At 43.6% G+C, this 27,831-nt stretch overlaps 1 protein-coding gene across 1 annotated transcript in view; it reads right to left on the reverse strand.

Moving 5' to 3' along the window:
• The window catches only part of VPS13D (vacuolar protein sorting 13 homolog D), a 280,525-nt gene that overhangs the window by 53,999 nt on the left and 198,695 nt on the right, over nucleotides 1–27,831 (reverse strand). The window contains exons 64-65 of the mRNA XM_045298953.1: nucleotides 8,180–8,312; nucleotides 4,806–5,001 (exon numbers count right to left, since the gene is read on the reverse strand). Coding sequence (XP_045154888.1) covers nucleotides 4,806–5,001; nucleotides 8,180–8,312 — 329 coding nt within the window. The remainder of the gene's footprint in view (nucleotides 1–4,805; nucleotides 5,002–8,179; nucleotides 8,313–27,831) is intronic.

Here is a 27,831-nt window from a genome sequence, read left to right on the forward strand (position 1 = left end):
CCAGAAACGGAGAGGATTTGCAGCTTAGTTCCAACCCTTCTGAGCGTCCATGCCCATGGGCCCACACCTCCCTGGCACTCCTCACCTACTACTGAAGCCTGTGCTCCTCCAAGAGGTGACCAGCTAGGCAGAGAGCTGTTTGGGGAAGTTTGCAGATAAACATTAAGTGTTGTCATTGTTAGATGCCATCAAGTCAGTCCACTCACAGGGACCCTATGAATAGCAGAATGTCCTGCACTATCCTCACAATTGTTGCCGTTTGAGCCCAATGCTATAGCCACCATCCATCTAATCAAGGGTCTTCCTCTTTTTCACGGACTGAACCAATGTTCTCCTCTAGAGATTAGTCCCTCCTACTAATATGTTCAGTGAGTTCACCATACTTGCTTATAAGGAACATTTCAGCTATACTTCTTCCAAGGCAGATTTGTTCCATCTTTAGGCCATCTGTGATGTATGTGACATTCTTTACAAACCCATGATTCAAAGGCATCAATTCTTTGGTCTTCCTTATTCATTGTCCAGCACTCATCTGCATATAAGGTGATTGAAAATGCCTTGACTTGGGTTAGGCACCTTAGTCCTCAAAGTGACATCTTTGTTTTTTAATACTTTAAAGAGGTATTTTGTAGGATTTCTTGACAGCTGCTTCCAAGAACACTGATTGAGGATCCAAGTAAACCCATTCCTGAATTACTAAGGTTCCAAAGACCAGGTTGTTCTGTGGTCCCCCCTCTCTCCCAGACAATCACCACTCATTGGAATCCCGGGTGGAATCCGAGGATGCAGGTGGTGTGGCAGAACCCCTTTCCCACCATCACAGGGACACTGGTGGCTGGGTATTGCCTATTGCCTACTGCTTCCAATAGCCAGTTCTGAGTGGGGACCCTGCTCATTCTCCATCTACCCTGGTCCTTAAGTCTTTCTCTTCCTGCCATACGCTCCCTTCCATTGGCTCCCCCTGCACTTTCAGGCCTTTGCCTGTCATCACCCTGCACCCTATCATTCAGGGTGGCTGGACCGGCCTTGGTGCCATGTCGGACTCCAAACCACTGAAGATACTGCCTGAAAATGTTCCAGAGTTGTCACAAATGACATATGTCAGATAATGAGATAGTAGATAAATGAGTAGTACGTATGAAATGAAATCCTTGACAATGTCAGAACTTTCTCTGTTAATCGTGATGCTTATTCACCCAGTTGTTGCCTTTGCATAGTCAACATAACACAGGTAATCATTTTTTTCTGCTTGTAAAATGCTGAGCCTGTTTCTCCCTTCGATTTTTCAACTCCAGGCCTTTCCACATTTCACCATAAACTTTGTCTTCTCAAGGTGCCCTTTGAAATCTTCTGTTCAGTCTTCTTTTCTTCATCATTTTTTCCACTTGCTTTAGCTACTCAATTTAGGTAATTGGTCTTAAAAATTCTATCATGAGGGGAGGGAGGGGAAAAATGAGGACCTAATGTCGGGGGTTTAAATGGAGAGAAAATGTTTTGAGAAACGATGTACAAATGCGCTTTACATAATTGATGTGTGTATGGATTGGGATAACAGTTGTATGAGCCCCTAATAAAATGTTAAAAAAGAAAAAGAAAATTCTATCATGTGATCCCTGGTATTATTTTTATTGCCAAGCAGTATTTTCCAACTCCTGATCCTTCTTTATTTTTAATGTTCACATTCCAATCACAGGTAATAGAGCTAATGCATCTTGGTTGCATGTTTGATTGATTTCAGACAGAAGAAGGTAAAAATCTTCAAATCTTCATCTTTGTTATTAGTGGTTGGTACAAAAATTTGAGTAATAGTCCTTGTAGGCATATGGATATTATCCTATCACTGACAGCATTGCACTTCAGACAGAGCTGGAAATGTTCTTCTTACTGATGAAAATGATGTCGTTTCTCTTCAATTTTCCATTCCCAGCATTGTAGTGCTTATGACTGACGGATTTAAAATGACTAATACCAGTCCATTTCAAGTCAATTTCCCAAATGCCTAGGATATCCATCTTCAAAAGTTCCATCTTGAACACTTCCAACTTTTAATTATGAATGGATGTCTGAAGCGGTTTCTCCTCATTTTCCATGGTGTCATATCAGCAAATGAAGATACTGAAAGCTTTGGTACATCCACATCATTAAGGTCAATTCTACTTTAAAGAGACTGTTTTTCCCATTGCATGTTGAGTGCCTTCCCACTGAAGGGGCTCATCTTCCAGCACTATCAGACATTACTCCACTGCTATTCATAAGGTTTTCACAAGTCAATATTTTAGCGGTACACTGCCAGCCTCTTCCCCCCAGTCTGTCTTAGTTGAGAAGAGCCACAAAGACCTGTCCACCACGAGTGATCCCATTGATATTTGAAATACTGATGACATAGCTTCCAGCACTGTAGCACCCACAAGCCACTGTAGTACAGCAAAGTAGCAGACCAGTGGCCCAATTATATAGCCAGTACTGTTGATTATACAGCAAGCTGCATGATTTCTTTGTGCCTCAGGTACCTCATTTACATAGAAAAAATATAGCATAAATGGGCTGTGATGAAGAATGATCAGAGCTGACTACTAATGGTTGCACTCTGTCTCCATTCAGTATGGTTCCAAGTGAAGCACATCCTGGAGGCCAGGGTGCTTGCTGTTGAGATCCTGATAATGCTAACAAGACAAGGAGTAGAACAAGAAAGTAAAATGTGAGGCTGCTCAAGATATGGAGTCAGGGTCCTGCGTCATGTGCAAGTGCTGTGAGAGTGAAAGTCAAGCTCGAGTCAACAAGGTAGACCTTGGGGAGCACTCTTTAGTCTGAAAACAGGTGATCCTGACACTGCTGTGGGAGGAATCCAAGAAGGGCACCCAGTCAAGGCAGTGCAGCGCACTATGGGAGTGCTGAGACTAGTTGTGTGGCCTTGGAGGCCTTGGGCATGATGGCTTTGAATGTTCTTGTCCTCATTTGTAGATGAAATGGGAAAATGAGACCCAGTGTGCAGAAAGCTGGGCATGTAGCTAAGTGGCACATTCTTTCAACCTCTCAGTGTTGCACATGCCATCCCATATTGCCTGGAACTGCAATCCTCTCGTTTCGTCCCATGGCCAACTCTTCCATCCAGTTCTGGGAAAGACTTTCTTAATACCACTGGCCAAAAGGTTAGCCAACCTTTTTTCTCTCTCTAGTTAAATAGTTTATAGTACCCTGGACATCCCCTTTATAGCATTTATCACAATTTCAGCAAAAATAATTGTTTGTTTTAGGTTTGCTGCCCAACTCAGTTGTCAGTCTTTGAGATCAGGGACAGTCTTGCTTTCTGCTACATTCCCAATCCCAGTTTCAGAGGAAGTCTTCAACCAAAGTTTACTGGCCCAAAATGAATGAATGAATAAATGACACAAAATCACATCTTCAGTGGCAATGTTGCACAGCTCAACAACATGACAAGAACACCTTTCTGTAGTCACCATGGCTATATGCCTTGCGCCAGGCTTTATCAACACTTCAAAACTGGCAGAGTATACAGTCAAGTGATCAGGAATCATATTTTAGAAATGCATGTTCTTCAAATTCTTTTTGAAACCAATCCACTCATCCCATTTTAAGAATAAGGATAGTTCTTTTTTGAATTCTTAGGGGTCTTTTGCCTCACACGTATATGTCACTGGATCTTATTGTTCTTACAAAATGTTGGGGATACATTTCTTAGGACTCGAGCAGGACATGGAAAAATTCATTGGAAATACATTTGAAGTCTCCCTGCTGTCCCGCCTACCCCTACTTTTATAAATGCTCCAAAGATTGTTCTTCCTATATATCTGAGAATAGAAGGCAATTTAACTGAAGTAAACCCTGCAGATCCTTTTTTAGAAAGCAGTGGTTTCTAGATGGGAGAAATTCTGGCAGCACACGTTACATGGTTCCAGACTACAGTCTCTAGCATCTCCCTCCTGCGGTAGTATGGAGTCAGGAAGGTTGCAAGGTGACACACAGAGGTTTCCTTTGAATTGGGAACAATTTCCCTGAAAATTCTATTAAAGGGAGCGATAGAATGAGAGCACTGTCGAGGGCACAAGGACTCTTCAAGGAGCATGTACTACTCAGGCAGCAACAAAATCTTTCTGGATGCAGTCAAGTTCAGCTTGGCTGAGAACCATAGCATTAATTACATCTTTAGTTGATAAGAATCCCCAATTAGTTATCCTGAAAAGGGGAGGCTAAATAAGTCACTAAAATAAATAGATAATACAAGTGCTTAGGTTCTGTGAGACTTAGAGCTATATTGTCTGTCCCTGATTTCCAGTCTCAGCTGGTATTGAGGCAAGACAACATCCCACAGCAGAACTTCATGACTTGTTTATAGTTTCTTGTCTTTCTATGGTTAAGGTATTGGCTAGTACTCTAAAGGTGAAGGAAAACTAGTGGGATAGAGCTACCTAGTGAACCTCTATGGCAGGGATTCTAGAACTAGTTATGGGGCCTAGCCGCAAGGACCCTGCTTACAGTTATCTGTCAGTTGTCTTAATGGGCAGATGGGGGGCTCCAGTTGCCTTGGTGACCAAAGGCATGTAAGAATGAAATCTTATGTTATTATTCATAAGCAATGTATGTATCTGGGAAAATGTGTCAGCCAGCTTTTTGTGCCTAATTTTCAAGTATTCCTATAAGGTGAGAAGTTTGCTGTACTTACTGAGGTTAAAAAAGTCACATAATTAAAGCAGTGGGTATATAATAAAATGCATCAGTATGGATTATAAGCAATTACAAAAGCCACTGGCCCCTGCCCAAGTGGCTCCCTGCCCAAGACCACTGACCTGGGGCCGCTGAGCGTGGCTGTGTCTCTCACTGCTTGGGCTGTTTCTGATGCAAAATCCAGGGCGCCCGCCACTGGCTTGGTTACAGTGCCAACAAGGCCTTTCCCAAGGCCAGATATGAAACCGCTGACACCCCCTTCCGTTTTCACACCTTCAACTGTTGAGGTTATAACACTCGTCAGTCCACCAATGATACCTATAGGAAACGACAAGGGCTGTTATCACCTGACTGAGGACAAAAGCAAAAGCATTTAAAACCAAGCTCCTCAACTCCATTCATCTGGCAGCCACTCATGTGCGCATTCTGCTCACTGTGTAATATACAAATTCCACACACGCCAACCCAGTAAAGTCAGAAGTATATGTTATGCATCGTCAGAAAGATGTAAAGTGTGTTCCAGTTAATCAAAGAATAGCTGGGAGGCAACTTTTCAATTCCAGAGCCTCGGGAGGACATGGACAACTTAGAGGGGAAGCAAGGTAGTAGGACCTAAATCAATGTGAGACCAGAAATAGCTCTCCTTCCAAATAGGGAAAAGCATGAAGAAGTTGGGATCCTATGAAAGATAAGGTGTGGAGACAGATAACTATAAACTGGTTCTCAGATTTCAAAGCCACTATGTGGCGGGCCAATACTGCCACATGTTTGAAATGGGGTAAAAGCTCCTGCAGGCTTTGCTGAACTCAGACACAGGCAATTATATGTAGTATAGCTTCCAAAGGGCACTCGCCAAAATGTCAAAGCAGATGAAATCCCAATAGAGCCAGTTCAATGGACCATCTATGGTCAAAAAGACTTGCAAACATTTTGAATTGGGAAAGCCGTGGCCTGGGAGAGTCTCAACCATGGTCAGACTTGGCACAGGCTGGAGAGAGGACACAGGCACTGAAGGGAAGAGCAGGGCCCTGCTGGGGGAGCAGTTCCAGGACCTGTGCCAGGGACCTCACAGGATGTTTACCCTTGATAGTGGGGGTGTGAGGAAGCACTCTAGACTCTTCAGCTCTAGTGAGACAAATTGGTAAAGGAAACTTCTTGGGTGAGAATGTCTTAACAATTCACAACGGGTCTTTTGGACTCTGGGCCCATTTGCTCTAGTTAGGCAATATCCCTTTTCCAACTTGTGAAATAAAGTTTATAGCAGAGCATAAAATCTGGACAGGGGTTCAGTGGGGTCCCCAGAGGCAGGGCATTGCTGAGCTTGAGTCAAGTAGGGCTCACAGAGGGCACTATGCACACAGCTACCATTTGTTAAGCCAGTGAGGCTTAGCGGATTCTGACCTCTGTCACCTTTTAAGGTCTTTTCATCCTGGATGATGAATCTCACCCAAGGTGAATCCATTGCCATTGAGTTATTTCACACATGTAGTCCCATGTGCTTCGGAGTATAACTATGATCTGTAGAGTTTTCAATGGCTGTGATCTTATGGAAGTAGGTTGCCAGGTCTTTCTTCCACAGTACTGCTGGTAGTCAAGCATAAACTTAGACCTCATTCTAGGCTATGTTTTTTTGTTTTTTTTGTATTTTTCAGGGCTTAGCGGGTCTTCCTTGCATGTAAGTAATTTTGAAACCTTGAACAAGCCACTCATATTTGCAGCACACTTAATACATCCACCTGAAAAATGAAGACAGCCGTGCTCACTCTCGCTCTCCACCTCCCAAGGATGTTAGACAGAAAAAGGAAATTATTCATAGTAAAGGATTTTATATTCACTTCAGGGGGTGTGAGGGGTGGGAGGAAGGCTCTCTAATATAAGAATGCACTGGAGTCATTACCATGCTAGAAAGAAAAGATAAACCAGCCCCCAAATGATTACCCAATAGTCAACTTTTAAAGCCCATCAACTCAGTCAAATTTTCCTTTCAGCCTGATGTCTCTCTCCTTAGGGGCTGCTCTACTAACAGTTGGGCAGGCTCAGGTAAAGCCTGGGCATTTCGATCCAAACCTCCCATTCGGTAAAGTAGATCAATAAAAACGCTGCTCTAAACACCATGCCACAAGCACAAATAGACATAGGAATTTTAATTGACTATATTCCTTTCTCCTCCAAATGCAGATAAGTCAAGAGTTAATCAGTTGTCACATGATTTTTCATAGCTTCAAACTATCCCTAAGAATCTGGTACAAATTGTTCTGCTTGGCATGATACCCTGGAAACCATAAAAACCATACAAGATGGTCTTTCTCCTCTCAAGGTAGCCCCAATCTCAGGAGGGGGAGACATGCAGCTAACCCTCCACACAGCCCAGACAGCCCTGCTCTCCCAAAATGCTTGCCGATGAGTGCATCCTGACTCATAGCAATCCGATTAAGCACAGGTTAGACGCCCCCCATAGAGTTTCCAAGACAGTACAGCTTTATAGAAACACACTGCCATATCTTTCCTCATGGAGTAGCTGGTGAGTTCAAACTGCCAACCATTCAATAGCAGCCGAGCACTTAACCACTGTGCCACAAGGGATCCTATGTGTATTCTAAAACCAAACCCAAACCACTGCTATTCAGCTGATTCTAACTCATAGCAACCCTCTATACAGTTTCTGAGACTGCAAACCTTTGCCAGGCAGCCTCATTTTACTCCCGAACAACAGCTGGTGGGTTTACACCGCTGATCACGCCCTAACACAGCACCATCAGGCTTCTGGTGGTCTTTAATTCTAAGTAAAGGAGGTGGAACTGGGAAATCTTCATTTGAGTAGGGACTTAGAGGTTGAGCAGAATTTAGATAGGTAAGGAAGGGGTGGGAGATGGGGGAGGGGGTAGAAAGAATGAGAGTGAGCCAGGACTGGGAGGCTTGTCTGAGACACAATGGTTGGAAGTTTCCTGGGTTCACGGTGCCAAGGGTTTTGACAGCCATGCTAAGAAACTGCTGAGAAAAATGTCACCAAAGGAAAATGAGTCAGAATTCAAAGACTCTGGGACCAAGCAAATGCTTGCTAACACTTACATCTCTTGGGTCCAGGGATGGGTAACTCGGACAAATGCGAGTTTATGCAAGGCTTAGAAAAGATGTAGGCCACAGACCTGGCAGCCAGTTCCAAGCTTCCTTTCTGACTTGAAAGGAATGATCAGAAAGTCATAACAGGGTCTGAGAAGAGATTCCACTGATCACACCTTGGGACACACAGGAAACAGCAGTCCGAGACCAGGGAAGGAACGTTTGGAAAAGAGATGGACGCACTTTCACGTGCTGTCACATTTGGATCACTAACAGGATAAAATAAGAGAGCTTGCACAGCTATCGGGCACAACAGGACACCAAGCCAGGATTTCCACTGCTGTCAGCTTTGTTTTTCCTACTGGCAGTCAGCTGGGTGACCCAGCCCCGGCCCCGCCCCAGCCTTTCCTTTCCAGCCAGCTATCATTTGACTTACCATGAGCCAGGCCATGGATGCCGGCGACCAGGTGCTCACCGCTGGTGGCCGCGTGGTATCTGATGTATTCCCGTTCTGACTGATGCCGATTGTCCATCGTCTTCCCTAAGCCATCTGATAATGTCCCCGCAAACTGTAGTGGATTCAAACACAAGGGGGGGGAATGTAAGTCTCAGCACTATGTTTCCTATTTTAAATACATACCTTCTCTGGCTCCTAGCTGACAGTCAGTAGTGACTGATTGAAAGAGAGCATCATTACTGAACACATGCATACACACTGTAGGGGGGCTTGATATGTAACGGTGAGAAATCCATGCCTACAAGACTGCAGAAAAGTTACTGAGAAGTTAAAGGTAAGGCGTAGGAGAAGAGGAAAGGTGTGTTGGGACCGCGTTGTGGTAAGGACCCGGGCTCTTGCTCTGGGAAGCAGAGGATTCAAAACAGGAAAGGTGACAAATGATTACCTTAGGGTTTGATATAAACATCTCAGGCACCAACCTTTCTACAGTAATGCCTATTCTTTCATTTATCCAGCAATTACCAAGTGTCTATTAGGTGCCAACCCCTGGGTATCACAAGGAAAAACGAAGTCGATGGAAGGATGAGGAAGTGGGACCCTTGAACTCACAACTTGAGATACAAAAGCACCCTCCCCTAAATCAAAGCCAGATTGTATTTATCCTGGCATACTTAACCAGAGAGCCTGTCTCACCTACCGAATCCGGGTAAGGCAGGGCATAAAACTCTTGTTTTGTCACAAGACAACTGGAAAAGGTTTAACATGACAGTTAATAAACCACAGGGTACTTATTCTCATCATTCAGGCATAAAAAAGAGCAGGCTATCAGATGTCTAATTAACCTCCTTGGGAAGGATCTAACAAAACAAGTGGTTTAAGTGCCAATGACCCAGGACTAACCTTTTAGAAAACTCACAGGAATGTTATTTAGATATAAAGCTCAGAGGAAAGATTCAAGGCGAATAGTCTGCCTTGCAGAAAGACCCAGTACATCCAGTAGGCTGTACTCAGGCTGGGGAACTTAGTCTTTGTACCTTAGCAGTGGTGGTGGTGGTGGTGGTAGTGGTGGTGAGCGGAATGCGGTCCACAGATCTGCCCCGGGAACCATGACTGATATTAGTGGCAGGTGAGTTCTGGACACAACAGAAGCACTCAAGGAAGAAACAGCAATTCCACACCAAGCAATGGTTACTGGAGGGAGATCTGGGACTACCTGTTCCTGTCCTCAGTCCTAGTGCTCTAAGACCGAGGGCAGTGATGATTGACTTTTCTGGAGATGCAATCCCTTCTCCCATTGTCCATTTGTTTTGTGCCGTACTTTCCCCATCACTGCTTCAAACCAGAGAATTCAAGTTCATTCATATGAATTTTACCATTTTCTTAGAAGAACTGGAGACACCATGAAGTGCTGCAAAACCAGCACCGTCAATCATGACATGGAGACTTCTCAGCGGTGGCACAAGGGGAACGTGGGGGTGTGGACCACACCGGGTGACAGTGTCAGAGGGGGTGACAACAAAATGACTACCTATCAAAATTGTGCGCAGTGTTTCAGCGGAAATGGATGACTTTTCATGAAAATGTGCCTGTAGTAAGTTTTAACAACAAAAGCACAGCTTATAAGCACAGTATATCCGCACTGCTAAAGCTCTAGCCTACCCGGCTCTGTGAGCCTTCTAATATGCTCCCAGCTGTTGTTGTGGCCCAATTACAGTGACACTTCAAATTGTGTGGCTGCATCTATATGTGCTGTGTGGTTGCTGTTGTTGTCATCGCTATTTGTAGAGCTATTTTGTCAAATTATCTGCTGTTTTAGCTAGAATACTGTGTTAATTAGTATCTGTAACACTCTAGCAGTAACTTTTTTGAGATTGAAGTAGTAACTAAGGAAAAGGAGAAAAATAAAAAGGCTTCTGCTCAGTCACTAATCGTGTTCTAACTAATGTAATTCAATGTAGAAAAAATTACAAGCACTTTTGTTAGTATCCACACAATCTAAGAACGATTACACGTAAGCAATTTACATCTGTACTTATTGTTGTTGTTGGGTGCCACGGAATCAGTCCCGATCCATAGCAACCCTGAATACAACAGAGCAAAACACTGCCGGGTCCTGAGCCACACCCACACTGTTCTTATGCTTGAGCCCGACAACACAGCCACTGTGTCCACCCGTCTTGGCAGGGCCCTCCCTTTTCCACTGTCCCTCTACCTCACCAAGCTTGCTGTCCTCCTCCAGGGACTAGTTTCTCTGGACAACGTGTCTAAGTACATGAGGTGAGGTTGCTCCATCCTTGCCTCTAAGGAACATTTTAACTGTACTTCCTCCAATCATTCCTCCCATCCTTCTTCAGCTTCTCTAATTATTTGCTCAATAACTGGGTTTACCACACATAATCCTATGATTAACATTAATCAAAGAATCTGTATGATCCGGTATGGGAAGAGTTCAGATGACACCAGGTGACAGTGTCAGAGAGGGTGACACAAAATGACTGCCTACCAAAATTTTGTACAGCATTTCATCAGAAATTGATTATTTTTTTATGAAAATGTTCCTGTAGTTAGTATCCTGGAAGATATCACGAGATAGCGTACCAGGTGATACCAACCCTGTGGATAATAACCCTGGGGCTTCAGTCAAAGGGAGAACCCCACTACAGAGGCTCTTTGTATAGGAAAAGGGTCATAAATTTGGGCATCTGACTGAACCAGAGTTCAGTGCCCTCTCAACCATCCCCGCTACCTCTATGAGCCTCTGCTGTGTCTCTGAAGCTGAGTAAGAATACCTATCCGCCATGTGGATGGAAGGATGCGTTACAAGGCTGAGAGTTTGGCATCTACTAATCATTTGTATTAGGAAAAAGTGATTAAAACTATTATCAGTTAGCTCTTAGTCTAGTGAGAACTCTCGATACTATTTGAGGAAAACCTTCTGAAGATTTAGAACTATAGCCATTTACACTGGGACTGAACAACAACAACAAGAAAACACTTCTCTTTCCATCAGATTAGTGTTTCCCAAAATGGGTGATACTGCCCCCCCAGAGAAGTGCTGGAACAATCCAGGGGCCTGCAAAAGCAGACACCTCCACCTGAACCTGGATTATGAGCTATCAAACAAAAGTTTCTCATAACGGGGTGTGGGAAGTGCTCAGTAATTTGTTTTCTGGAAAGGGGTGGTAAGTCAAACAAGTTTGGGGGTGTATGCATCAGATAATCACCAAGCTCCAAAATGAGTTCTTGGAGTATCATCTTTGGTGGTTTCTAAAACCCTTTCCAACTCGGACTGAGTAACATACAACCCAAATCAGAAGGGTATGATTAAACATTTACTATGGAACCAGCCTGGATTTAAGAATTGCATGGAACAACACAAGAAATAACAGCCTTGGACCCCTGTTGTAAAGGAGCTGACAGTCTTGTTGGGAAGATAACAACTATGTGTGAAATAATCAGAGACGAGAATCTGGAACACAGATTGTAAGCGCTCAGGAATCCAGAGAGGAGAGAAAAATGTGACCTTAGTTTTGGAAAGGGTCAAAAAGCAAGTTCCTGCTGTGTTCTGGAACTGTGCAGACTGCCAGTGGTGTTCATTTTAGGGTCTGGAAAAAAATGCCAATCACTGGAGGCCACAGTGTTGGAGCCTGATGGAGTGGAAGGGATATGTCTAGAAGCATCTCCAAGAGGTGTGAGCGCCACCAGAGGACACCAAGGAGCACCCAGATTACTTGCTGGGACTTATTCTGATCTTCCAAAACTCTTGCCTCAATAGCTGTCATTCCTGGGAAGAACCATCATGTTAAAGTCCCCTCTACCTGGCAGCAGACTATGGAGAAGTTAAAAATCCTGAATCTCTTGCCCCCTACAGAGAGACTTATGGGAGAAGAATCTAGGCAAACTGCCCAATACAACCCCCCACCCACAAGGCCAATAAAACAAATTTAATATCCAAGATTTATGAGTGAGCCTATGCCAAAAGCTTAATTACCAATTGGTTCTGCTGCAGCAGTCATGGCACCACCAGCGTTGACTGGTTCCTGGGTCTTCATCATGCAAAACTACCATGACTGACCCCAAGAGGATAAGACAAGGTGACCAGAGATCGCCCTTCCCCCTAAAGCTGGATTCTTCCATGTGCTTTGTTGGATGCCTCACCTCTACTATGGAAAGGAGCCTACACATAGCCAACTTACTCTAGGACTTCCATCTGAATTCTCACTTCATCTGTATCAAAACTACTACACAAGCCAGTGGCTCTGTCCTTTGCAGAGGTAAAAGATTCAGAGATATCAGTAGAAAAAGATGACAACGATCTTTACCCCTAGAAATGAGGTTTTGAGAACTCAGAACACGTTGGCCGATGTTGAAATCTATGATCCGACCAAATCTGTACTGACGAGGGTAGTCATATTCTACTTGGTGAGGCATCTTCCAGGAATCACACCTAGCTCGATGATCCCAATGGGAAATGGAAGCCTGGGGCAGATATGCAAGAATGGGGAAAACAAAGCCCAGGGGCCTGGGGAAATGGTGCCTGTGGTAGTTAAATAATCTGGTGTCAATTTGGGACTTGAGAGGATTAAGAGTGAAGGGGTGGGGCCTAGTCTGTCAATCCAGTCATAGCCAATGAGGCCTCTGTGTGGGCATGGCCTTCCTCTGAGGATTCTGGGAATTCCTGGATTTCCTCCTTGGAGAAGGGAGAGACTCTCACTACTTACTTCCTGAGAGACTCTCAGCTGACAAAGCACATGGAACTACTCTAGACCTCTGGAGCCGGAGAAGCCATGTGGAGAACCCTGCCAGCGCTGAGATGCCTACAGCACCACTGGATCCACAAGACTTCCCACCCGCTGGCCTTTGATCTTTCTGCACTTGGCATCATTGCATGTGTTTCATGAGTCTGAAGAAGACTTTATAGACTAGATTGGTATTGGACATATGGGCTAATATCGGGCTGGGATGTTGTCTCAATATCTAATTGCTCTTGTATATAAAGCTCTTTCTCTTTTTTTCCTTCTATTTGATCTATCTTTATTTGCATATTTGGTGATGATTTTTTTTAAAAAATCACTTTATTGGGGGCTTGTACAACTCTTATCACAACCCATACATACATCCATTGTCCCATGCACATTTGTACATATGTTGCCATCATCGTTTTCAAAGCATTTTCTTTCTACTTGAGCCCTTGGTATCAGCTCGCTCCTCATTTCCCCCACCTCCCCCCTGCTCTCTCCCTCTCACGAACCCTTGATAATCTACAAATTATTATTTTTTCATGTCTTGCGCTGTCTGATGTCTCCCTCACTCCCTTGTCTGTTGTCCATGCTCCTAGGAAGGGGTTATAGGTAGGTCATTGTGATTGGTTCTCCTTTCTCTCCCCACCTTCCCCTTACCTTCCTGGTATGTCTACTCTCAATATTGGTCGAGGAGTTTATCTGTCCTATATTCCCAGCTCTTATCTGTACCGATGTACATGCTCTGGTCTAGCCAGATTTGAAAGGGAGAATTAGGGTCATGATAGTGAGGGGCGGAGGTAGCATTAAAGAACCAGAAGAAAGCTATGTTTCATCAGTGCTACACTGCACCCTTACTGACCCGTCTTCTCTCCATGACACTTCTGTAAGGGGATGTCCAATTGCTTACAGATTGGCTTTAGGCCAATCCGCACTCTCCCCCACCCCCTCATTTCACATTATGCTTTTTCGCTCTGGGTCTTTGGTGCCTGATACCTGATTTCATCGGCACCTCATGATGACACAGGCTGGTGTGCTTCTTCCATGTGGGCTTTGTCGTTTCTCAGCTAGATGGCCGCTTGTTTATTTTCAAGTCTGTAAGACCCCAGACGCTATATCTTTCGATAGCCGGGCACCATCAGCTTTCTTCACAACATTTGATAAAGCTCTTTCTAATGTACACGCGAGGGTCTATAAATTTGTTTCTCTAGTTGCCGTTAAGTCAATTCTGAATTGTGGTGACCCAAAATAGATGTGCTCCATAGGAGTTTTCAATGGTTGAGTTTTCAGAAGGAAAGAGCCAATACTTTCTTCAGAGGTACCACTAGTGGGTTTGAAGTGTCAAACTTTTTGTTAGTTGCTTAGGCATTGGTTCAACCTAGAGACTCCTATCTGGATGATGTTGTTGTTGTTGCTAAGTGTTATCCAGTTGGTTGATTCTTAGAGACCTTATATACTACAAAGTGAAACACTGCCCAGACCAGCACCATCTTTACAATTGTTATGCATGAGCCCATTGTTTCAGCCACTGTTTTAATCCATCTTGCCAAGGGTCTTCCTCTTTTTCACTGACCTCTTTTTCCGGCCTGATGTCTCCAGGAAATGGTCTCTCCTGATAACACATCCAAAGTATGAGATGAAGGCTTGCCATCCTTGCTTCAAAGTAACATTCTAGCGGGACTCTTCAAAGACACATCTGTTCATTCTTCTGGAAGCCCATGGTCCTTCCAATATTCTTCACCAATACCATAACTCAAATGCATAAATTCTTTTCCAGTCTTCCTTTTTCACTATCCAGTTTTCATATACATATGAGGTAATTAAAAATAACATGCCTTGGGTATGGCACACTTAAGTCTCTAGAGTGATATTTTTGTTATGTAATATTTTAATGAGGTCTTATGCAGATTTGTCCAATGCAATGTATCATTTGATTTCTTGACTGCTATTGTCATGGCTGTTGATTGTGGATCAAAGTAAAATAAAATCCTTGACAACATCAACTTCAATCTTTTCCCTATTTGTCATACTGTTGCTTATTGATCCAGTGTTGAGAATTCTTTATGTTGAGGTATGAGGAGCCCTAGTGGCGTGGGTTACACATTGGGCTGCTAACTGCAAGCTCAACATTTCAAAACCACAGGCTGCACCTTAGGAGAAAGATGAGGCTTTCTATTCCCAGAAGGGTTTTAGTCTTGGAAACCCACAGAGGCAGTTCTACCCTGTCCTATAGTTACTATGAGTCAGAAGCCACTTCATGGTAGTGAATTTGGACATGGTGAGAAGTGGTTCAGTATTTTAATTTTCACCAGCAAGTCCTTCAAGTTGTTTTCCCATTCAGCAAGCAAAGTTGTGTCATCCCCATATTACAGGTTGTTAATTAGCCTTCCTCCAATCCTGATGTCACCTTCTTCTTTATTGAATCCAGTTTCTCTGATTATTTGCCAAGTATACAAAATGAATAAGTATGGTTGTATTAGTCTAGGTACTTTGGAGAAACAAATCCACAGCAACTCACGTATAAGAGAGTTTTATGTAAAGAAAAGGTGCATCGTGAAAACATCCCAACCCAATGCTGCCCAAGCCCACAAGTCCAACATTAACCCATTAACCCAACACCAGTCCACAAAGTCCTCCACCTCACAAAACAGAGGCGATGATGCCGACTGCAGGAGGAAAGCTGAGTCAGTGAACGAACAAGCATCTCAGCACTAGCAGGGGTTTCCACACGGCTGCTCCAGCACCTAGGGCTGCATCGGGATAGGTCCATGTAGCTTCCTTCTCCTTGGGGATGTCTTGTAGGAAGTCAATCTTGCAAGCGGAAGCAGGGAACTGCTAAGGCAGCTGCACCTGGTACAACCATCACAAAACAAGAGACCCGAGAGCTAGAAAGGCGAGGCTTCACCACCCATTTATCCCTCCGCCTTTCAACCAGCACCACATGTGATTATCGGCCAGGCTGGCACAATTAACTAACTCAATGGTGAAATACAACTCTGATGCACAACTTTCCTGATTTTAAGCCACTCAGGAGTCCCTAGTCCTATTTGAATGGATGTATCTTGGTTTATGTACAACTTCTGCATGAGCACAATTAAGCATTCTGGGATTCCCAATCTTCTCGGTGTCATAAAGAGTTTGGTATGATCCATATAGTTGAAGGTGTTTCCACATTCAATAAAACATAAATATCTTTCTAATGTTTCCGGCTTTCAGTCAAGACCCATTTGAAATTACAACGGTATTTATTGTTCTATGCTTGGATGTACTACTGTACCTGTTTTTGAATAATCTTCTGCAAAAAAATTTACTTGCATGTGCTATTAATAATACCATTCAATAAATTTTGCGTTCCCTTGTATCACCTCTCTTTGGAATGGGCACAAATACGGATCTCTTCTAATCTATTGGCCAGGTAGTTGTTTTCTAAATTTCTTGTTATAGATGAGTGGATGCTTCCAGAGATGCATCAGTTGTTGGAACATCTCAATTGATATTCTGTCAATTACTGGTGTCCTGCTTTTCTTCACTAATGCCTTCAATACACCTTGGACTTCTTCCTCTAATGCAGTGATTCTCAACCTGTGGGTCACAACCCCTTTGGGGGGCAAACAACCCTTTTTATAGGGGTTACCTGACTCATAACAGTAGCAAAACTACAGTTATGAAGTAGCAACAAAAATAATTTTATGGTTGGGGGTCACCTTAAATGGTTGAACACTGACCAACTTTTTGATACCGACTATATATTCCATCATCTTTCAATGCTCCCTATGTTATTCAATATTTTGCACATCGAATCCTTCAACATTGTATTTCAAAGCTTGAATTTTTTTCTTCAGTTCTTTCATCTTGAGAAATGCTGAGTGTGTTTGTTTTGGGCTCTCTAAATGCCAAGATTGTGCACATTTCAATATAAATACTTTTTCTTCTTGAATAGCCATTTGAAATCTATTCTTTTGATACATCATTTCTTATATTTTCTTTAGCTACTCTACCTTCAAGAACAAGTTCCAAAGTTTTCTTTGACATTCATTTTGATCTTTTTGTTCCTTTTAATTACATTAAGCTCTTTGTCACTAAGTGTCCAATGGGTCAGATCTGTTCTTGGTGTAAAACACAAGGGGGAGGCACTTAATGTTGTATTTTGGCCCTCGTAGATTTGTTTCACTTTTCTTCGGCTTTGATTTGACCTTGTAGGACTCAGCCCCTGGCTTTGTTCTGCTTGATGATACTCAGCTTCTTTCTTCAGTATCTCGTTCCATAGACACAATCAATTTAATTTATATTATTCTCTCTATGGAAATCCATGTGTATAAAAACCATTCATGCTGTTGAAAAATGGTATTTCCAATGAATGTCATTGGTCTTGCAAAATTCCATCATGAAATCTTCAGCCTTAATTCTTTCACCAAGTCTACATTTCCCACATATTTATCCTTCTTCTCTTGTTTCCAATTTTCTTGTTCCATCATCAATAATTTTACATAAATTTTTGAATGCATGCTCGATTAATTTCAGGTTGCAGAAGTGGGTTTAAAATCTTCAATTTTTCAACACAAGCATCACTAGCTGGTGTGCAAATTTGAATAAAAGACATACTAACTGTTCTTCTTTGTAGGTATCTGGCTATTTTCCTTTTACAGGCAAGATTAGACTTCAAAATAGATCCTGAAATGTTCTTTTTGATGATCTGATTAATATGATGCCATTTCTCTTGAATTTGTCATTCCCAACATAGTAAACCATAGGATTTTTTAATTTGGGGATTAAAATATCAGGCCATTTCAGCTCATAATATCTAGAATATTGATCTTTATGTACTCCATTTTTGATAACCTCTAATTTTCCTAGATTCATACTTCATATATTCCACCCTCCATCTACTAATGGATACAGCTGATTTTTCTCATTTTGAGTCATGCCACAATGGAAAATGAAGGCTCCCCAAAACCATACTCCATTTCCATCATTAACATCAAATCTACTGGCACTATATTATACAATGTTCTGCTACTTTTCACAGGTTTTTCACTGGGCAATTTTTAAAAAGAAATAGATCCTCGGGTTCTTCTCAGTTGTCTTGGTTTGGAAGCTCCACTGAACTTGGTCTACTGTGAGTGGCCCTGTTGGTGTTAGAAATGCCAGTGGCATCACTCTCAGCATCTCTGTACTTCTCAAGCACCATGGTAACAACCAATAGAGTGGTGGTCTTCATATATGAAATGGGATAAGTCAATTCCGTAGGACTGTTGTGAGGATTAAATGAGAGAGTGTGCATGTAGTGTTTGACATGGTCCGGCTCCCAAAGTGAAATAGTAGCCACCTGCCAAAATGGGAGCTATCCTTGAAGAGGGCATCTAATCCCCAGAGCACACAGCGTGTGCTAGGCTTTGACACTAGGAAAGGGGCACACAGTATAATCACAGGGTGTTTTGTAGATAATTTGTTAACTCTGCTTATTATTAATAATCAGGGTACTTGCAGAGACTAAGGCCGTGTAGCTAATGTTTGGCAATTTTAAGTTCACAAAGTACTTAAGGTTACAAGTGATGAGAGGTTCCAAGGAACAGACTGTCCTTCAGAAAATCTAGTACTGCCCTTGCAGGAGCAACAATGACACCGCCCCCACAACTCCTTCCGAAGCCCACAGTCATCAATTTCTACAATATCTAATTTTCACTAAGGGTACTTTAAGATGGCAGTTCTACTACACAGTTAACACACACTGTGGGTCAACACCCCATCTTCAAAAAAGAAAGAAAGAAACAAAATCCCATTATCTATACAAATGGAGACACTGCACATTTAAGTCAGAGTTTGGGGCCTGGCATTGAGCAGTTGATTTTATAAAACTGAAATTCAAGTAGATGCTGGAATGGTGCAAGGGGAAAAAATTCACACTGTGTCCCTCTGTTCTGGCCTATCAGTTTTCCTGGCCCTTTTACGATATTCAGCGAGCATGGGAGGCCAAAGGTATTTGGCTAGTGTAACAAGAGCTGGGGCTTGAATTTCTCCCCCTTCTCCTGGCTTCTTCTTTCACAGTTACTTACCTAATGGAAATTTATTCTTTAATATCCTTGCTCCACTGAGTAATTGCTGGTGACAGTATCTTCCTTGTCACCAGGAAGATGGTGACCATGTATAAGAGGATGAGAGAGAGACAGGACAGGTAGCATAAGGGAGAAGTTTGAATTCTTCCAAGCAGACTTTTAGAGCAGCAAATCTCAGTCACTAGGCCAGATCAAATTCTGATCAGCATTGCTTGCAATGAGCTACTCTTACATATGAAAATTCAGAAAACTCATCTGTATGGTGTGCCTGCAGTTAAGGCGATTGTGGACTTTGTCGGCTAGCCATAAGGTAGGTCAAACAGCAGGGCGAAGAAGTCACAAACCCATACTGCCACTTACCAATTTACAACCTGATGAAAGTGACCAAACTTTTCTAAACTTCAGCTTACACATTTGCAAATAGATACCTGCTGCTTTTAAGAGTTAAGGTACTAATGTAAATATTATGTAATGCAAATAATGTAAAATGCTTAAGACCACGCCGCACTGTGTGTGTGTATGTGTGTGCGCGCACAAGCCCTTTGCCATTGGGTCAGTTCCCATCAGTGACCCCACAGGACAGACTCGAACTGCCCTCGAGGGTTCTTATGGCTGTGACTTTCCTGGTGCAGACTTCCACATCTATGTCCCACAGGGAGCAGGAACTGCTGGCTTTCCTTTGAGCAGCTGGGCATTTGGCTACCAGTTGGCAACTACCAGTGTAACACACCATCAAAAATACCCACAGTTAAAAAGTATTCTCAAAGTGTGAGCTTTGCCTTAGTGATGTAGAACCCTCTTGTGATACTTGTGAGAAGGGGGTACATGTGAGCCCAGAAACAGTGGCTGACTTTTATTTGACACAAGGCAAATCAAACAGCTAGTTATCAGTCAGTCAAAAAACGAACTGACATAGTTCTTCTCTATCCTTCAAGGTTGCTGTAAGTAAGGAGCTGGGTGAGGCAACAGGGAGGGGCAGAAAGAAAGGACATTTGGGGAGCCTACTCACTACCCCACAAGAACTGGGACAGGTTTGTCTGTTCTCAGCTCTGCCTGGTTGTGGAGTTAGGAGGGTCCTAGAGGTAAAGAGAGACAGGGGGCTAGGATCCAGAAAGAGAAACCTGAAGGAGACTAACACAGACATTTTTGAGTTGAGACAGACTCCACTCCAAGAAAAGGCCTGAGCCTGTGACCTTGTTATTTTTGCGGCTCTGGAGAGCTCGAAGCCCTCCTACCGAAGACACACATTATGTTGCTGTTTCACAGATAAACACTTATCAGGTAACAGACACCTCCTTGCAGTTAAAAAACAAAGTTATCCAAAGCCACCCAGCATTATCTCAGCACACAAGGTCTAAACACACGCAACAAAGTCAGGCCTCAAGATTGCCGGTTGCCTTAACCAGCCCAAGACACACGCCTGCTGAATTGGCAAGTCTCTTGTAATTCCGCAACTCTGACCCAGTAGTGAACTCAGATGTTGTTTCAGATTAATCTGTAGACCCAGAGTGGCTTGAAACGCTCCGTATTAGGATTTTACTTCTTGTTTTAAAAGAGCGAGTGGAGTTTTCTGTCAGGCTGAACACACAGAAATATGCAGGGCACACCCACTACCCACTGCTGCCGGGCAGATCTGGACTCCTAACAAGCCTGTACACAGGCACACGGGGCAAGATTGATTTTCAGCAACAGATAAGCCCTCGAGGACAATCAAGTGCTATTTTGCATGCCAATTACAAAGAACTCTGTAGGCAAGGTGACTCTTTAAACCCCATTGTGGTGGCATAGTGGTTAGGAGTTGGGCTGCTAACTGCCAGGTCAGCAATTCAAAACCACTACTCACTCTGGGGGGGGCGCCTTTCTACTTCCCTAAAGAGTTAGTCTCAGAAACTCACAGGGGCGGTTCTACCCTGTACGGTTGCTCTGAGTCAGAATTGACTTGATGGCAGTGAGTTTGATTTGGTGGATGGAATGGCTGCCCACCTCGCAGTCCTCATTGGCTAAGATTCACTGTGGGTTCTTCTCCCAGAAGGGGTAGGGGCCAGGTTGAGGATGTCAGATCCCCACTTTCCACAGCTGAAAATGCCAGGGGGTGCACTTGGGGAAGCCTGACAGTGGGCATCTGTGCAGTCAGCACTGGCCCGGGTGACTAAGCCTCTGGACTCTGCCTTGCCCACCTAACAAGGTTTGACAGTATGCACAAATGGCTTATGTCTCATACTGAAGTGGGAGTTTTAGCATCACCCAGACGAACACACACCTCTCTAAAGAGACTTCAGTGCCCTCATCAATTAAATGGGAGAAATTTGCCTACACTGATGAAATCGGCCAGGAAAGCACTTGGGAAGAAAACACAAAGCAAAGGGTTGTTACTACAAGGTCTATCCTTTCTTCCAACTAGTACTCTCCCTGCCTTCTCAAGTGATTCCTGATCGTCTCGTTCTGAAATACAGGAATCACATTAAGCCCACTCTGGAACAAAGAAGACACAAATAAAACAGTTATAAATCTCAAAGATCTGAAATTTAAAAATGTCTTTCTCCATTAAAAAGAAGCTCAGCCTTATGTCTCGTTTCTAGACACAAGGACTCCATTCCTGAAAAGCATTTGTATTTCAGATCTGTGTGAAGATACACACATATATCCCAATAAAACTTTTTTTAAAAAAGATAATGGCATTTTTCCAGGAACTATTTTGAAATACACAAATGCACACACTACCTCTTTAATGACAAAAGTTTGGAAAGGAGATGAGTAATGTCATGGAGAACAATTATAAATGTTAGGCTGTTTCTTATTGCATATGTCAGATATACTTTACGGGTTTGCAATATCTTAAGGAAGTTTAGAAATAAATCTTTCCCCAACTGTACCTTCAAATAAATTCAGTACTAAGTATATAGCAGAACACCACCACCAATAGCCAAACCCACTGCTGTCACGATGACCCTGACTCCTGGTGACCCCAGGTGCTTCTAAGCAGAACGGCTCGGTAAGGTTTTCTTGGCTATGATCTTTATGGGAGTAATCTTCGGGTGTTTCTTTCGCTGTGCTGCTGAATGAGTTTGAACTAAATTAGTAGTCAAGCACAAGCCCAGGAACCTTTCATCTGCTGAAGATCAGCGTATAACGCGGGGATTAGAAACGTCGGCCAACAATGTTTATGATGGGCCAGGTTTTGCTTTACGAGTTTAACATCTATGAACTCATTGCATTAGATTAAGCCTTACAACAACCCTATAGAGTGCTGTTATGGAGGTAGGCTTAGTATCATCCCCATTTTACAGATGAAAATAGAATGCTCACGGACATCTCCAACAAATCTAAGAGCCAACCTACAATTGACACGGCAATTCTACTTTGCCCTCGACAGTCGCTGTGAGTTAGCATTGACTTGATGGCAGTTAAGTGTTTTGGCGTTTTTAATCTAGACAAGGGAACCCAATATCAGGACTTTTGCTATTGTCTCCTTGGAACTAGTCCTCCTTAAAATGTCATAGAAAATCATACAGAGGCACCAGGCATAAACATCCTCTGTCTCTGGAGGTGACAAAAGAATGTAGCTGAGAGAGGTAAAAGGTTTCAGGGGCTAGGAGAGGGGAATATATGCAAATCCCTAGCCAAGAAAGAAAAGTTAGTCTCCAATCTCCTCCTTAATTCACCTCCCAAACTCATACACCGTAGCTCATTCGCCTGGGCCATGAAGCCAGGATTCGCTTCCTCCTTCCCAAACGATTCCTCTCCCAAGTTGAAACAGGCCCCAGAGAAATGGGGGACACCAAAAATGCCCACTACATAGATCACAGCACAGTACATGCCATTAATTACCAGCGTGTCCCATTTATAGCTGGACAAAAAATGGAGCCGAAGCTGGGTGAGGATTGGGGTCAGTGTTTTCAGAAACTCCCGCCGGTGAAGAAGGGGTCTGTCCTCCCAGCCCAGCTTCTTCCCAGAGGATGACTGACTCAGGAAGCAGAGCGCCCGAACGGAAAGATCGGCTTGGTGAGGTTCAAAAAAATATATGGAGTAGCTATTGCTCTGACAGGGATTGTTTGAGGTAGCGATAAATGGCGTCTGTGAAGCCCCACATTAGCGGGGTAACGAGAGGTAAAGAGTATGAAGGGAGGGAGTAAGCAAACAAACTAGGATGGGGCAATATGCAAACCCGTGTGCCTAAGCTAATACTTGGCAGTTCAGGAAGTTGTCTTCGTTTCTCTTCTCTCCATCTTCTGTTGGAGAGCATGACGCCCAATGCCTCCCACCTGTCTAAGAGTGACTCACTGCCATCAAGTCAATGCTGATTCATAGTGACCCTACTGGACAGGGTAGAGCTTCCCTGGGAGGTTCCAAGACTGTAACTCTTTACAGGAGTAGAAAGCCCCATCTTTCTCCTGCAGAACACCTGCTGGTTTCAAACTGCTGACTAACCACTACACTACCAGGGCGCCTTATCTAAGTGTAAGCAAACTCCAATGTTCCCACTCGTAAAGATGGGCTAAATGAAAATAAATGTGCAGGTTGGCTATTTCCGAATAGCTCCTTTGAAACCCTTGGTCTTTGCCTGGGATGCCCCTTGGATTCTCCAGCTCATTAGGCATTTGCACCTTTGCTATCTTTTAGCCCCATAAGAGGTGGCTTTGAGAGGATACACAGAGTTCACACCCGCCTGCCTCCTGCAGGTCTAATGTTTTAAAGTCTGCTGAATTAACCATTTCCAAATTAGCAAATTTCAGGCGTGAGAAATAATGTCTGGAATGAGGAAAGAAAACACAACTCACTTAACTGAACAGGGACCCTATCCAAAGGTGACTTAATAGGTCTATTCTAATGCTATGAATTGCTTTTAAGGGGAAACCTTCAATTACTGGACCAATTGGAAAACAGGAGGGTCTAAACAATGTGCTTTTGGCTTGGAAGAAAGCTAATCCTTCTTTATCAAACTTTTCTACCTAAACAGAACTGATTCATTAGGGCTAAGTTTCCTTAGGGAGGCACGGTTGATATATTTTCTATCTCCCCATACATCCTCTTCCAATATACATATCCTGAGTCCTTCCTCAAGACCCTTCTCTTAAGGCGTTACTCTCTGATCCCTACTGAAATACAAGTGCCTCTGGGAAGTTCCTGCTATGAGCTATCATTGTTATTTATCCCTCATTGCAAATTAAAGCTCAGAAAATAGGCTTTACAGAAGAGGCAGACATCGGAGTAGAAATGAAGGCACTGGACACCTGAAGGGAGATGGAAAGAAGGAAAATGGATTCCCTCTTGAGGAACATGATAACCTCTCAAAAGTTTTTTTGTTTTGTTTTTGTTTTTTAAACACAACGCCCAGCATTTAATTAAAAGTTACCAGGCATGTAAGGAAACAGGGCCAAATGACTGTAAACTGGAGGTATAGAGAAGCAGATTGCCAATAACCCAAATATTAGAGCTACTAGACTCAGACTTTAAAATAACCAGAGTAGTTCTCAACTCAAAGAACACAATGCCACTAACTTGTACATTTATTTAGGCAAAGATAGGGAAGCTCACCAGATATTTGAAATTACAATTTTAACTACTGAATGAAACAGCAAAGTAAATACAGCACCAAAATGAATTAGTGAACTGGAAAATAAGTCAGCAGGAATTACTCAGATCAAAGCATGAAAACAAAAACAAGGTATGAAAACGCACAAAACAATGTAAGGTACATATAAGACATATTAAAAAGATCTAGATTATGTATAATTGGAGTCACTGAAGAAACACAATAGCCAAGAGTTTTCCAAACTTGTCAAAACTATCGAGCCACAAATTAAGCAGTTCTACAGATCCCATGCAAGAGAACCATGTTGAGGTACGTTATTATTAAAAAAACTTCTAAAAGGTAAAGACGAAGAGTGAATCTTAGAAGTAAACAAAGGCCTACGCCTCCCCCAAAAAGAATTTATTTCAGAGGCCAGCACTGATTCTCTGCAGCTCCGGGAGAGGGACATGTCTGATCAGAGCACACGGGAGCAAATGAAGGGGGAGGAAGAGAGTGGAGCACATCCTGGCCCACCATGCCTTGAGAATGCTATTCCAGCTCAGAGCAGTCAATCCACAGAGAAGATCACGCTGGCCAGCCCCATTATGAGACACGACACCCCTCACTGACCCATAGCCCTACAGGGACAACCCTGGAGACACAGTGAGAATTCCGCCCGATCTGATCCCACCACATCACGGCAAAACACTAAGGGGGTGAAACAGAACAGCAAGGAAGCAGAGCAACGAATTCCCCAGGGAATACCAAAAATAGACTTTTGGGCCAGGGCTTGACACCCCAACAGACTCGACTGGAATACACTCCCAAAGATCAACAAATAGTCCTTGAACTAACAAGCTTTTCTTTCTTGTTGTTGTGTTTTGTTTTTGTCATTGGCTTGTTGTTGTGTTTTATTTTGTTGCTTTGTTTAACTCGGTCTTATTTTTGTGCATGCTATTATCTCCGCAGGTGTGTCTAAATAAGATAGGCTGGATGAATAATCTGGAGGAGAAAACAATGAGACCAACAGTTCTGGGGGATATGGGAGAGGGGGGCATGAGGGGAAAAGTAGTGGTGTTAACAAACTCAGGGACAAGGGAACAAGTGATCCAAATCAGTGATGAGGAGGGTGTACGAGGCCTGGTAGGGCGTGATCAAGGGTAATGTAACCAAGAGGAATTACTGAAACCATAATGAAGGCTGAACATAGTAGTGGGACAAGAGGAAAGTAAAGGGAAATAGAGGAAAGAGCTAGGAAGTAAAGGGCATTTATAGAGGTCTAAATACAGGCATGTACATATGTAAATATATTTATATATGAGGATGTGGAAATAGATCTATGTGCATATATGTATAATTTAGTATTGAGGTAGCAGATGGACACTGAGCCTCCACTCAAGTACTCCCTCAATGCAAGAATACTTTATTCTATTAAACTGGCATTCCATGATGCTTGCCTTCCCCACACAATCGGTGTATAAGCAAATGTGGCGAAGAAAGCTGATGGTGCCCAGCTATCAAAAGATATAGCGTCTGGGGTCTTAAAGGCTTGAAGGTAAACAAGTGGCCATCTAGCTGAGAAGCAACAAAGCCCACATGGAAGCACACCAGCCTGCGTGATCACGAGGTGTCGAAGAGATCAGTTGTCAGGCATCAAAGAACATAAAACCATATCATTGTGTGCTCACCTCCCTGATACAATCACTGAAGACAAAAGGGTGCATAAGCAAATGTGGTGAAGAAAGCTGATGGTGCCTGGCTATCAAAAGATATAGTCTGGGGTCGTAAAGGCTTGAAGGTACACAAGCAGATCTCTAGCTCAGAAGCAACAAAGCCCACATGGGAGAAGCACACCAGCCTGTGTGATCACGCGGTGTCAAAGGGATCAGGTATCAGGCATCATCAGAACAAAAAATCATATCATTGTGAATGAGAGGGAGTATGGAGTAGAGACCCAAAGCCCATCTGTAGGCAATTGGACATCCCCTTACGGAAGGGTAGTGGGGAGGAGACGAGCCAGTCAGGGTGCAGTGTAGCAATGATGAAACATGCAACTTTCCTCTAGTTCCTAAATGCTTCCTCCCCACAACTATCATGATCCCACTTCTACCTTACAAATCTGGCTGGACCAGAGGATGCACACTGGTACAGATAGGAACTGGAAACACAGGGAATCCAAGCGGATGATACCTTCGGGACCAGTGGTGAGAGTGGCTATGCTGGGAGGGTTGAGGGAGGGTGGGGTGGAAAGAGTGAACCAATTACAGGGATCTACATATAGCCTCCTCCCTGGGGGATGGTCAACAGAAAGATGGGTGAGGGGAGACGTTGGACGGTGCAAGATATGCCAAAACAATAATTTATAAATTATCTAGGGTTCATGAGGGAAGGGGGAGAGGGAGGGGGGAAATGAGGAGCTGATACAAGGGGCTTAAGTGGAGAGCAAATGTTTTGAGAATGATGAGGGCAATGAATGTACAAATGTGCTTTACACAATTGATTTATGTATATGGACAGTGATAATAGTTGTATGAGCCGTCCCTGGAGTGAGGTCCAGGTAATATGGTAGGGGCCAGACTAAACCCAGGGATACACATGAGATACATATGGTAGCCCATTAAAAGGGAGGAGGGAAAAAGGTATGGGTAGCCAGGGGAACAGGGCACTAATCCACAGAGGGGGAGGTTGTCTATTTTGTCTCCACAGGGAAAGAGGTACCAGACTTCAACCCGGAGGTCCAAGACAGGAACACAACATGCTGACATGAAGTAGGGAACAGATGGAGAGGCCTGAGGGGCTGGCCTCATTACCAACTGTGTGCAAGGCACCACCCTCCCCCAGGGGGAATTCACTTCAGAGGACAGCACTGAAGCTGCAGCTCGGGAAGAGGGGAAGGGGGACTGGTCTGGTCGGAGCGCATGTGAGCCAATGAGTGGGGAAGGGGAAGAAAAGGAAAGAGTGGAGCACATCCTAGATTGCTGAGCCCTGGGGACAATGTGCCTGTTTGGAACAGCGATACACGGAGATGACCACGGGGGCTGGCCCCAACATGGGACACAGTGTTCCTCGTTGACCCATCGCACCACTGGGGACAGCACTGGAGACAAATGGCGGGAATTGTGCCCGCCATGAGCTCACCACGCTGAACGCCAGCCTCTGGGGGCATGCATCAGAGCAGCAGGGGGAGCAGAGCGATGAGGTCCTTGGGGATAGAGGTGGTGCCAGGGCATGGCTCCCCACCAGACTTAACTGGAAAGCACACGTGAAAGAAAACAAACAGACCCTAAACTATTCATACGGTTATATATGTATGCATATGTGTGTATT

Source organism: Echinops telfairi, unplaced genomic scaffold (genome assembly GCF_000313985.2).
Source record: "Echinops telfairi isolate 266 unplaced genomic scaffold, ASM31398v2 ScPeMD7_7457;HRSCAF=8495, whole genome shotgun sequence".
Lineage (NCBI taxonomy): Eukaryota > Metazoa > Chordata > Mammalia > Afrosoricida > Tenrecidae > Echinops > Echinops telfairi.